Source organism: Panthera leo, chromosome A1, assembly GCF_018350215.1.
Source record: "Panthera leo isolate Ple1 chromosome A1, P.leo_Ple1_pat1.1, whole genome shotgun sequence".
Lineage (NCBI taxonomy): Eukaryota > Metazoa > Chordata > Mammalia > Carnivora > Felidae > Panthera > Panthera leo.
This window is the reverse complement of record NC_056679.1, coordinates 133395475-133409115: the sequence shown is the minus strand read 5'-3', so window position 1 is coordinate 133409115 and position 13641 is coordinate 133395475. Positions and strand designations below refer to the sequence as shown.

General features: G+C 44.9%; 1 protein-coding gene across 2 annotated transcripts in view; it reads right to left on the bottom strand.

Moving 5' to 3' along the window:
- Window positions 1-7070, bottom strand: part of MAST4 (microtubule associated serine/threonine kinase family member 4) — a 563401-nt gene extending 556331 nt beyond the window's left edge. For both annotated transcript variants that reach the window (XM_042940435.1, XM_042940432.1), the window contains exon 1: window positions 6714-7070. In XM_042940435.1, the coding sequence (XP_042796369.1) occupies window positions 6714-7070 (357 nt within the window). The remainder of the gene's footprint in view (window positions 1-6713) is intronic.
- Between the last annotated feature and the right edge of the window lie 6571 nt (window positions 7071-13641).

Here is a 13641-nt window from a genome sequence, read left to right as displayed (position 1 = left end):
AGAAGGGTTAATGAACCATACACCATAAAGCTTTCCTGTTAGTACATTATAAGAAATGCTCTATGAAATTAAAAGTGATAACTGTGCTACACATCTACCTACTCATGAATGAAAGGGCCTGTCATGACTACCAACAAAACATGCTAGTAGCATAATCCATCAGGGAAGGGACCGCTAGGCTTCTAATTATTCCTGGCTATGCCATAGCCATTCTGCATAAACCAGCTCCTCATGCTCAGTAATAACAAATGCTGCTACGGAATACATACTATGTGCAAGGCATCATGCTGGCTACTTCACATAAAGTATAATTCTTAATTCTCCTAACAACCCTCTGCAATAAATGTTGCCATGTCCATTTGACCGATGAGGAAACAGTCTCAGTATTAAAAACCTTTCCAAAGTCACACAACGTGTAAGTGGCTCAGTGTCATCAGTCCGTACCTTCAGGCACTACTGACTCTGACCCAGGGCAGAGAAAAACTGGCTGCTAGCCCTGAAGGGATGAAGGAGAGGAGCACATGCCCCTTCCTGACAACACTCAGAACACGAGAATGTGATTATAAATGACATGAGGTTTCTTTCGTATAAAAAGGACAAGCATCTCTTTTAAGATACACATGTGCGTGCATGCATGCGCACGCACACACACACACCCACTCAGTTTTCTTCAATGCCAGGCCACCCTATTATGGATCCTTCTCATTGTGAGAAGGCTCTTTCTACACTGTATCATGTTTGCACCCCGCACTATAGTTCTTCCACAACCTTCCTCCAAGGGACAAAGTGAGAAACAATGGGACTCATACATTGTATCCACTAAATCTAATACACAGCTTTATCACTGACTGTAATACATAGTTAATACATAGGTTTGTCACCAACTGTAAAACAGTGGCAAAATATAAATATGACCTTTCCCTAGAATACCTCAGACCAGAGGTGGAAAAGGCAAAATCCTTAGTTCTCTGATGCTGATTAGCCCTTCTCTAGGAAGATACAGGCAAACAAGCTAGATTCTCATAATGTGTATTAGCTCACCAACACCACACTTCCCACCGACAGGGAATCTCATACAATCTCAGGGCAATTTCCCCTTGTATCCACCTTGGGTAAATATTTCTCTGTAATTTACTGTGGAAATGAGCTATTCCAAGGCCCTCTTCTCAGTCACCATTCCCATTAATAAAGTTTTTCCTTCAAGAAAATAGTAGGCTTAAGGCAACATCACAGTGAAAAGGAGCATTAATATTCACACTATGGTATTCTCTTGAAGAGAGCTCAATTCTTTTTCTACAGTATTTGCCATGTGTTTACCTGGGGCACTTGAACTACCAGGAAGGAGCCCCCTGTTCCATGTACACATCATTTATTAAGATGCCTTCTTCTAGGTTATCAGCTGCAATCCTGGAACATTTAAGCAGGCTACATAAGCAGTTCCCAACAGGTGGGCTTCGTGCTTCCTGCCCTCCCCAAACACAAATCTCACCATACCACTATCTCGATTCAAATCCTTCAACGGCTCTCAGCACCAGCTGCTGCATCACTCTCAAGGGTCATCTGATGTTATGCTCCCCCCTCCTCCATGCCAAACAACCCGCAGACGCACCATACTCTCTCCCACTTTAGGGCCTCCAGCTACCTGCATGGCTCTTACCCATGTTATCTCCCAGCTATCTCCCGGCTCATCCACTATGTCTCAGCTCAACATCACCTCCTCAGTGAGGCAGTTCTTACCTCCCAGACTAAGAGAGCTCCATGATATAGATACACTCCCTCACAGCCTGCTCCTCTGTTCCATTTACTTCCTTTGAAACCAACTAATTAATAATCGTGTGTTGTGTGACCATCTCCCTCAACTACACTAGAAGCTTTGTAGGGTCCAAACTATCTTTGTCTCATCCACTTTCATGTCCTTAATGCTGAGGCCAATGCGTCACTAGAGTCTCATGCAATATATATTGGTTGACTGATTTTCTCAACTCTCTTATCGAAATAGTTTGTCAAAAAAGGAGATAAAATAATAAATGCACCAAGATTTATGCACTGCTTTTGTTCAAATTATGTAGCTGCTGTGATTAATAAAATACAAACTCAGGGCGCCTGGGTGGCTCAGTCGGTTGAGCGTTCAACTTCGGCTTAGGTCATGATCTCACGGTTTGTGAGTTCAAGCCCCATGTAGGGCTCTGTGCTGACAACTCAGAGCCTGGAGCCTGCTTCCGATTCTGTGTCTCCCTCTCTCTCTACCCCTCCCATGCTCATGCTTTCTCTCTCTCTCTCTAATAAATAAGCGTTAAAAAAATAATAAAATAAAATTCAAACTCAATGAAAAGCTTTACTGAATTCATAGTTGTTTTTCGCTATTTATTTTCTTAAACAATGAACAGCAGAAATTCATGTACTGCATCACTACTGTGTGCAGGAATCCCACAAACACATCCCAGGTATTATTAAGAGCAGTACTCAAACACCATTCAATAGAACAGTTCAAAGACATCCCATGACTGTGCCTATTGTCACGCAGGAAACTGTCCCCCAACGTACGTCAATAAAACAAATCTTTTAGTATAGCAGAGTATAAATGAGCCACTTTATATATGGAGTTGAAAATCCTTTTAACCACTAAGCCTTTTCTTTTTCAGCCATTCTAAGAATCCTTCAAAGTTTCAAGTTCTAATAGACACAGTGAAAAGCGGACTTAATAAACAAGTCCCTTTAAAGGTATTTTGAGTGGATCCTCAGTGATTTAGCTTTGTTCAAAATTTACCTGGATCAAAAAAAAATTTTTTTACCTGGATCCATGAGGTATTTTTGATAAGAGATCTAGAGGTCTGGGCATAATTCACAACATACACAACAAATGAAAACACACACAGTCACCGTTCAATCAAACGCATAACTATTTTCAAAGATGTCCTTTTTTCCTCATTCATTCAATATATACTCACTGAGTCCGTACTAATATACTAGAGGTACTGTGCTAGGCATATAGAACAAAATCCCTGCCCCCAAGGAGGTCAGTGATAGACAGCAAACGGTACCTGAGTACTTCATTAGTGTCATCACACGGTACTTTGGGAAAAGACAGGACAAAGTTGCCTACAAGTAAATCTCAGAAATGTGGTCACAGGAACAGTCCCCCAATCTAGATAGATGCCTGTAGATCGACAGAGCCACCAGCCCTCAACACCCGCAAACTCCAAATGCACAGGCTTAGGGAAGCAGCGGAGGAAGTCAGATGCAGTTTATTAACTGCATGATATGCACCATCTCTAACTCCCAGGTGTTTAAATACAGAAGAATGCAAACACTGCCTTCTTATTGTTTTTAAGCAACAAAAGTGTAAAGGGCTGATTTAAGTCTCTGATACCTAGTAAGTTCACACAAATATTGATAGTAAGATAAAATACATAATAGGTCAAACACTATTGATATACTCAAATCAGCTTCAACAAGGTTGCCAAAAACAAGTTAGCACTGCAATTATACACCACATACTTGAATTTTGCTGTTTTTTTTAATTTATTTTAATGTTTATTTTTGAGAGAGAGAGATCAAGCATGAGCAGTGGAGGGGCAGAGAGAGAAGACACAGAATTTGAAGCAGGCTCCAGGCTCTAAGCTGTCAGCACAGAGCCTGTGGCGGGGCTGGAACCCACAAACCATGAGATCATGACCTGAGCAGAAGTCGGGTGCTTAACCGACTGAGCCACCCAGGCATCTAGAATTTTGGTGCTTTTTAAAAAGTGATGCAGAAAAAAATATAAATAAATAAATAAATAAATAAATAAATAAATAAATAAATAAATAAAAAGTGATGCAGTAAGTTATGAGAAGAAAAAAAAAAAACACTTTGGAAAACAATGACTCTCCCAAGCTAGACACAACAATTTAAAGATCTAAATGAACCTCTTTCCATTTTATGCATTGCACTTAAGCCTTTTAAAGCATTATACTCAGCACCTTGCCATAGTAGGACATTACTCTAACAGTGCCTTGCCATAATACGACCTGATTCAAATGAAATCTGTTTCCCAGCTTATGCTAATAAAATGAAAATAACCTGAGGAGACACAGCCTCAGGTTCTCTCAGAGTAGCAGGTTAATTACGCATAAAAATAACAAGCCAGCCTAAGTTCGTACTTCCATGTCACAAGATTTTCATCACCAATGAACTTGAAAAATTAATATTTACTTAGCACTTCATGCTATATATTAGTGTGCTAGGATTACATAAAATCGCAGGTATAAAATGCCTAACAACTCTATTGTTGTGATTCTCATTTAAAGGTGAAAAAACTGGGGCTACGATTAATTGAACGGTCCACAATCCCACAGCCAGTTAATGCGGCAGAGCTGGGAAGCAAACCCATGTCTTCCCACTAAACTTAGTGTTTGCAACCCAGTGTTCCTGACTGAACCCTCTGGAATGGTGCTTGTAGTTGCGTGCATTTTCTGAGGAGCCGGTGGAGAGCTGACATTAGATTCTCAAAGAAGCCTACCATCCCACAAAAGGTTAAAAATCACTGCACCATACCGTCACCCAGGTAAAACCAGAAAATGCACACTGGACTTTAACGCCTTTCACCAAGACTACCACTTCTCGGCTCCTGAGGAGGAAAAAAAAAAAACTCCACAGTTAACAGTTTCACTTTAAAATTCTCACAGCCAAGCCAAGATTTCCACTCCTAGATAACTTCCAGCAACCTCTGCCACAGAGTCAGTTACACAATAAATTGCAATACTGTATCAGTTTACATCCAATTCTGAGATTTCACAAATACTGACCAATGTTATTTAGTCATTCCACTTTCCAAAATGTGTTTCAATCAACCAGTCCTCACTGCATTGCCTGAGAAATAAGCTATCATTATATCTCTTCCCAGGAAGTAAAACACTGTCACCATGAGGCCAGGCAATAAATCAGCTACAGAATTGGGATCAAAAGTGAGAAGCTCCTTGCTTGCCCCACCCATATGCAAGACTGTGTCATTTACCCCAGAGCAACCTCTCCTAGCTACAGAGAAAACACTGGGCATCTTCTCGACCAATGACAACACTAAATTAGAATCTACTAGTTACCCCCAGCTGCCCAATGACAAGTGCGCTCATCTTGAAAGTTGAGGCAGATGTCACAGGATAAACACCTGGCACATGCCTGACATCTTAAAAATGAGATGCAACCACTGAGGGACTCTGACAGTTCTGTGGCAGGTATGGCACTCAGCTTAACTCCTGGCATTCCGTCCCTAGGATCAATCTGAACATTTGATCCATCCTAAATTCCTGATCAGCAAAAAAGAGTATTTCTGTGGAAATGAACTTTAACTTGAAGTTACCTGGTTCAAACCCCTCATTCTACACATAAAACCAAACCTCAGAGGAATGAAACCACTTGCCTAAGGCTCATAACTCAGACCTCAGAAAGCAAGTCTCCAAACACCTGTCCAGGATCCTTGCAATTCTCCAGGGCACTGGAAAATCGATCATGGTTACTGCCAGAAGCTTGGCCATCGACCAAACAGCACTGCTCCATCTCTGCCTCGCCAGGACATCACTCCCCTCACCCTGTGCCAGATCCACTCTTTGCCTCCAGAATGAGGTCCCTGGGGGCCACTGGCAGGACACTGACCTCAACGTGCACATTCTGAGGGATAAAGACAATTACCTACTAAAGCTAACCCCATCCAGGAGGAGAAAAAATAGGACTCTGGCACTGAGGAATTAACTTCACAAGGACTCTATGTTAGGACGATGTTTTATTTATAGCCCTGCCTGAACAAAATGACTTAGCCACAACTCTCCAAAGCAAACAATCTAAAAGATAATGAAGAACCTTATGCTTCTCTAACTGTGCTCCAAAGCCCTCCCCCAACACACCCCCTGCCAAAAAAAAAAAAAAAAAAAAAAAAAAAAAAAAAGCCAAGGAAAGCTATCTAGAGGACACCAAAGTCATACGCTCAATGTGTCAGGACGCGACCCACAAGTTTTGGATGAACGTTCTTCCAGGAGACCAGGATGGAAACAGTCTCCCGGAAGAAAATCGGGGGTTCTCTATCCAGTCTGGCAACCAGCGCGCATCTGGACACCCAGGAACAAGTCCGAATGAGAGATGCAGGCGTGCACGACAGTGGCGCCGACCGAGAGCTCGGAGTCCCGCTCTCTCAGAGGACCGACGCTGCGGGGACCAGCCAAAACCACCCGCAGGTGATCCCGGGGAGCCGGCGTCACTGACACGCCCCTGTGAAACTCCACGGGTACCGCTCCCACTCTTCCGCCAGGAAAGACACACCGTCTCTTCCCCTCACACCCATCCCCTCACCACACTCCCTCTCCGCCCGAGAGCTTCGGCGGGAAGCAACGCCCACTTCGGAAAAGATCTTAGTTGTGGGGACCAGCCGGGCGTCCAGATCACTCATTCACAGAGCCACCGTAGCAGACACAAACATTAAGGAGTTTGCTGTTTTGACATAAAAAGCACACGATCAGGCCTCACATGAAGGCACACACACGGAGGTAACAGCCATGAGAAGTCCATGACCCACAGGGAGGCTCCTAACTGCCATCACCCCGGGCTCGGGGCAGAGCACCTGGGGTCCCTCCCCCTCTCCACGCCCCGGGGCGCCCAGCCGTGGGCCGCGCGCGGAGTGGAGAGCTGAGGTCTCCCGACAGCAGGGACCCGGAGGGGGGCGAGCGGGGGAAGGCGGGGCCCACCTCCTCGTCCTGCTCCTCCTGGGACGCGCTGCTGCCCCGCGGCGCGGGCGGCGCGGTTCCTCCGCGGAGCGGCGGCGGCGGCGCACAGACTCCAAGCTCAAGCACCACGCGCGCGGGAGCCCACGCGGCGGGCGGCGGGGCGCCTAGGGCGCCGCCCGGCGGCGGTGGCTGCGGCTGCTCTCGAGAGAAGCCGCCGGGCTCCCCTTCCTCCGACAGAGTTTCTGAGCCCGAGGAGGACTCGGCCGAGGAAGCGCCAGGCGAGGATGCGGCGGCCACCGCAGGGGCAGGAGCCCGGGCGCCGTGGCCGCTACAGCCACGGGGCACCGGCTCCGGCGCCTCCGAAACTTTCTCCCCCATTTCCCTCTCGGGCCCAAAGTGCAGCCCGAGGGGCAGCGGGGACGCGGCGGGCACTCAGCGTCTCCAGGGAAAGCTGCGGGCTGCGCGGCTCCGACTCGCTCTCGCTGCCGCTCCCGGGCTGCGGGGAGCCCCGCCGGCGACTACATGGCCGCGGCACGGCCGCGGGAGCCCGCCGCCAAGTTACCAGCCGCCCAGATTTGGCGGCCGACCGGGGCTCCCGCGCGCGGGGACAGGCCAGCTCGAGCCGGCGCTCTACGCTCCACAATCCTAGCGAGCTGCGCCCGCGCCGCCGGGACTGCGGCTTCGCCAGCAAAACCTGCCTCCGGGCAGGAGCGGGGCCGGCGGAGGAGACGGGCAGCCAGGGGAGCCAATGGCAGGGCAGGCGCGCCGGTGGGCGGAGGCTGCGGCGCCCCCGGCCGCACGGGCGTCAGGTAGGGGAGGCGGGGCGAGGCGCGGGCTACGGGATCCGGCGGAGCGCTGGGGCCCCCGGGACTGGGGAGAGGCGGTGGCGGAGGGGGCACCTGGAGCGTGGAATCGGAGCCAAAGGCTTGGACTCCGAACTTAGCGGAGGAGTGGCTGGCCGGCCTTGGAACGCCAGGGAGAGATGGCTGAGGGGGCGGTGAGACCTTGGAGAAGAACTGGACTTTGTTTCGAAAAATTAGAATTGAGGAAACTGACCAGAAGTAGAAATTTAAAAGGAAACACAGTCACGCACACACACGCACCCTCTAGACTGCTGGAGGAGAACGAGGGAAACTCCGTGGTATAGTGAGTGGATGGATCTAAACAGACCTGATTTCCAATCACGGTGTCTCCGTTTAAACTCGTTTGGCCTCGGTTTCCTCAGCTGGAAATAGAGACATTACATTAATACCTGTCTTGTCAGGCTATAGGCAGAATTAGAGCAAATATTTATGTGTATGTATATAAGCTTCAGCAGAGTGCCTGGCTTGGACACATGGTTAGTTTTCCAAAAACTACTTATTTTTGTCTATTAACTTGAAGTTTAAGTCATGCCCCTGTATTTAATTGGGAACGAGAATGTGCCTAGTACTGTGCCCAATCCTACACAAAGTCGAACTAGAAAGGGCTCTGTGGCGCTAACCATTGCCTGCCTCTCCACACCCGCTAAACAGCATGAAGAGTTTACAATTTGCAGTTGACTGTCTGCTAGCCCTGGATTCTAAACCAGCAGGATGCAAAAACAAGTGCTTCGCTTTCCTTACCTCTAAGAACTAGAAGAAAGAACTTGCACCAAAGGCACAAGAATTGCCTTAAGGCCCTCCCTGGTCCTGGAGAATGCATCCTGCAGGGTGATTGGGTGACTTAAATTTCTTGGAAGCGAGCATTTGGTGCAGCAGTGGTAGATAAATGACTCCTCAACGGGCCTTCAGCTCCAGCCCTATTCTGAGCTCTGGCACTTCAACCTGAGCTATAAATTCAACCTGATTAAATTCCACAGACAGTGATTGGGATGTGTGCCAGGTGCTTGCAGGGGGCACAAGGTGAGTAAGACAGGTTCCCTGCCCTTCAGGAGCTTATGGTCAAGCAAGAGATTGATGCTGCAGGGCACCTGGGTGGCTCAGTCGGTTGAGCGTACGACTTCGGCTCAGGTCATGATCTCACAGTCTGTGAGTTCGAGCCCAGCATAGGGATCTGTGCTGACAGCTCAGAGCCTGGAGCCTGCTTTGGATTCTGTGTCTCCCTCTCTCTCTGCCCCTCTCCCACTCATGCTCTGTCTCTGTCAAAAATAAATAAAACATTAAAAAAATTTTTTTAAAAAGAGATTGATGCAGCATAATATACCTCCATTATTAATTTTGTAAAGCTATAGTCGTGCTATGAGAACAATGTGCCATGGCAGGAGAGAGGAGTTACAGGAAAACAGTGAACAAATCCTCAAGAATCTCAGATTTCTCTTTATCAGAACAGTTTTGCCCAATATCCTTAAGAACTGAAGGACTCCAGTTGATAGCCCCTTCAGCTAATGAGCCCTTTTATGCTATCACGGTATTTACAAGTGATACATCACACAAAGCACTTCATTATATTGGACAGCAAGCTTTGTCCTGATCAGTTTCCTCCCAAGATGAAGGGGAAAGAAATATAGCATAACCCTATTGCCATGGACAGCCATACTGCAAAGCGGGACTCTGGCTGTCAGGCTTGCATTGTGACACTTGAGGATTATCTGCGGGGATGTGAGTACCTGCTGAGGCAAAAGGGCAATTCTAGTGACTTGGCTAAGTTGTGACAGCAAGGCTGAAGAGAGAGCACAGTGGGGTGGTCAGGATCCAGCCCTGGGCCTCCCAATTGCTTTTCTAGTCGGGAGTATTGGTCTTTATCCGAGGCCATATGTGGTTGATTCACCACAGCCAAAGTGAAATGAGGACTTAAGCAAACCATTCACATGAAAGAGAAGGAGGGGGTGCCTCTCAGTGCATCGAGAAAGAAGAGGCAATGACATGATCTGAATTCCTAACAGGAGAAATGATAGCTATTATTGCTTGAACCCTAAACGCTGTCTATGGATGGTCTCATTTAACCTTGGCAGCAACCTAAGATGATAGACTGTATTGGCCCTACTTTATCGATAAAGAAATTGAGGATCTGCAAGGTCAAATAACTTGCCAAATGTCCCACAGCAAGTGAGTGACAGAACTGGGGTTTGAACCCAGCGGTCTGCTTCTGGGGAACTCTTACACATTCCAGTAAAATGCAATTCAGAACAGACCACTTTTTTCAAGTACATATTTATATGCTACATTACAAAAATCCATAGAGCTGGAATGTTGTTGTCTTGATTCAATATGTAAAAGAATATGAAAGGATATGTGGAGAACAGATTGTTTTTCCCCCGCAAACATTTATAAAGCACTTACGATGTGTTTCAAGCACTTTACAAATGTTAATTTTCTTAATCCTCACATCAACCCTATGAGGTAGCCACTATTATTATTCTCATAATACATGTGTGAAATGTATGGAAACTATAGCCCAGAAAAGTTAAGTAATTTGCCCAAAATCACACAGCTTGCAATTGATGGAGCCAGGATCCAAACTTGAGCAGTTTGACCCCACCGTTTGTGATTTTAGCCTCTATAGATCAAAATCAAGTGGTAGATCAGTATCTAACTTTTTAGACCTTAACCCTGCATATCTGTTTTGTAACTTGTGACACATATCAATACAAATACAAATAAAATTCCACAAAATAATATCTACACTAAGTTCCTATAAGCAATGAAGTCTGGAATTTTGTTATATTATTGAAAATAAAAATGCTACTTGTGATCAACTAAATGTATTTCACACTCCATTCTGTCACATGCAGTCGAAATCAGTGTACCTAGTCATCTCCACAGCTGCCCCACAAGGAAACTATGACTGTGGTTCAGGCTGAGAGTTTCCAGAAAAGAAATGGGCAAACTCAAAGGATGATTCTATAAATGGAAGGTGATCAGAAAGTCAGGCTAATTCCCCTGAAATATCACAATTAGACCTAGAGACAAATGCTGAGGTATGGCCAAACCACTGGAGCAAAATCAGTTTTGATTTTCCAGAATCCTGTGGTTCACCTTTCTTATCTGATAAATTATAATCATCATCCTCAGTGGCAAAGAAAGTACCCCACCAGAAGCACATCTCATAAGTGCTCCTAATGTTAGGTATAAAAGTATGTTTTTTTTTTTCTGTCCTGTCACTGTAGGCAAGAGCCAGAAAAATAAAAATGACTTAGTCATAACTCTTAGGGAGCCAATAGCGTAGCTTCCTAGGACAGAACCAGACCAGCCTATAGATTAGAAAGGACAAGGTCATCAGTGTCCATACATTGTGCTGGACATGATCCCAAGTGCTTGGTTCAAGGACAGGCACTTGAATAAGTGTCCATTGTGTTCAGTGATTAAAACTTGCCTCAGTTTTCTGAGGTAACAGGAGGCGTTGCCTCTGGGAGTCTCTGTTGTCTCTGCCAGTCTCTGCTCTGTGGGTGAGGCTATGTGAATATCAAGCTCTGTCTCTCTGAGATGGAGAATGTTGGAGGAAAAGTCATCACACCCATAGTCCAGTCCCATTGTTTTGACCTTCCTCCTAAGGATTAGGGTTAGGATTTAATAAAATTGAAATCAACTCTCCTTTGTCTTACCTACGTGAAATTAGAGCATCACCAACTTCAAATAAACATTTTTGCAAAACGACAAGTAAATATGTTCCTGTTCACGACACTAAAAACTCCTAAATATCATACTATCTTTGGATTTTGAAGATGATGGTATTATATTTTTGGTAGGTTTTTAAATTATCACTATTAATGATGGATGTGCCTGATCCTTGACCGATGAAATGCAATTTCAAGACAAAATAAACACCAGTGAAAAGGTGGTACTGAAGTGGCCTAGGCTGGGGGGTTCTAATTTATACCAGAAGGTGTAGCATAATACAGACCATGGCCGTTTCTGACCACTCAGCTGGGAGGAAAAGCTCCACAGTTTCTAAGGCTGTTATTTGTGTCTGAGGCTCTAGGAAAGGAAGGGCTACAGTACAAGGTTCCAGAAGATAAGTAGGAAAATGTTTAAATGATGGCTGTAAAGTGTAAGTGCAGAAGAGTAATAACCCGAATTGCAGCTGTTGGAGTTTCTGACCTAGAGGTTGAGAAGAATGGGAAACTAAGCTATGTTAGCAAGTTAAAATAAGCCTACAATGGACCAAAAGGGGAGGATGCTGCTGATCTGATCTCTTAGACCAAGGTTTCTCAGTGCATTGTATGTAGAACATTTGCATCACATCACCAGGAGGCAAGCAAGGGAACAAAGGATGCTGGTTCCCTGGCCCCACCCAAGATCTGGGAATCAGCATTTTTTCAGCTCCATTCCAAGAAAGTATCAAGTATACTAAAACTTAAGGATTACTGAAGATGTTCCTAACTTGGAGATCAAAGGGCCATTTTATGCTGCAAACATGCATGGTTCTGTAGAAGGTGACTAGAACAAGCCTGACTGATGGCAGTGTGCGTCTCTTTGGACCACTTTGTTCCTCTTCTCTTAGAATACAACTACCTTGGGAGAGACCAAGATAGTTCAGCAGCTGGGCAGGAATATGCATGTTCCAGAAACAGCTGGAAAACCTGAGCTAATATACAAAAAGAACGGAGGATGATGTTCCCTTGAGGATTCTGTTAAACAGAATTCAAAATGGTGACCTATTTCCCACAGAAGACTCCAATCTTTTGCATCTGTCTTTCCAAGATGGACAAGATGGATACTCACATCTGGGATTTTTTTGTTATGCTTTCAGCATGAAATGTTCTTTTATTATCACTCTTCATTTTTCAAAAAGATTTATTCAGTACTCTTTGCCTGTTTAGGAAACAGAAAACACACAAACACATTTACTCATTTTTATGCATTATAGTGGTTTGCTGTCAGAGTCAAATGGTTCTGTTTTCCATTTTCAATTCTTACAGCAATTTCCTTGACTCTGTCTACATTGCATGGCACGTAGTTCCTTCCACCACCAACCCCAACTAATTAGAAAATAAAAATGATGCTGAATATTAACCTAGGAAGTAGCAACTCCTTCCACAGCCCTGAGCCAGTTTGCAACCTTAGGGTTAACTTTGAAGGCTTTTTGTACTTGAGGAAATAGTATGTTCTAGTCCTTCTCCCCTCAAAGTGTGGTTTGCCAATAAGACGACCTAGGAGGTTATTACAGATGCAGAATCTGAGGCCCCACCCCAGGCCTACTGTATCAGAATCTTAACAGATTCATGGGGAATTTGTAGCCACATTAAAGCTACAAAAATACTGTTCCCGTTTGGTTCTCAAACCTGGCTGTGTATTGGAATGACCTATAGAACTTTAAAGTATACTGGTGTCCCATCCCCAAGATTTTCTTTTTTTTTAATGTTTTTTTTAAATTTTTTTTAACGTTTATTTATTTTTGAGACAGAGAGAGACAGAGCATGAATGGGGGAGGGTCAGAGAGAGGCAGACACAGAATCTGAAACAGGCTCCAGGTTCTGAGCTGTCAGCACAGAGCCCGACGCGGGGCTTGAACTCACAGACCGCGAGATCATGACCTGAGCCGAAGTCGGCTGCTTAACCGACTGAGCCACCCAGGCGCCCCTCAACCTACTCATTGAATATCATTTATAGTAAGACATATCAACATTCTGAACCCCTTGCTATAATACACATCATTTTTGTGGTACTCTTAACAAAAATGTAAAATGCAAATCATAAGAAAATATGGCAAGCCCGAATTCTGTACACTGTACAGAATTACTGATCAGTACTCTTCAACAGAAATAAGGTAATGAAACATAAAGTGTGAGCAACTGTTACAGAAACGAAGTAACAACTGAATACAGTGTGGGATCCTGGAAAAAATCCTGGAACAAAAAAAAGAACATTCGTGGAAAAAGTGGCGAAACCTGAATCATGTCTGTAGTTTAGTTAATAATATTGCACCAATGTTAATGCCTCTTCTTGATAATTCTACTATGCTTATATAAGCTGTTATCTTTAGGGTAAGCAGGATAAGAGACATTAGGGAAGTCTTTGTACTATTTTTA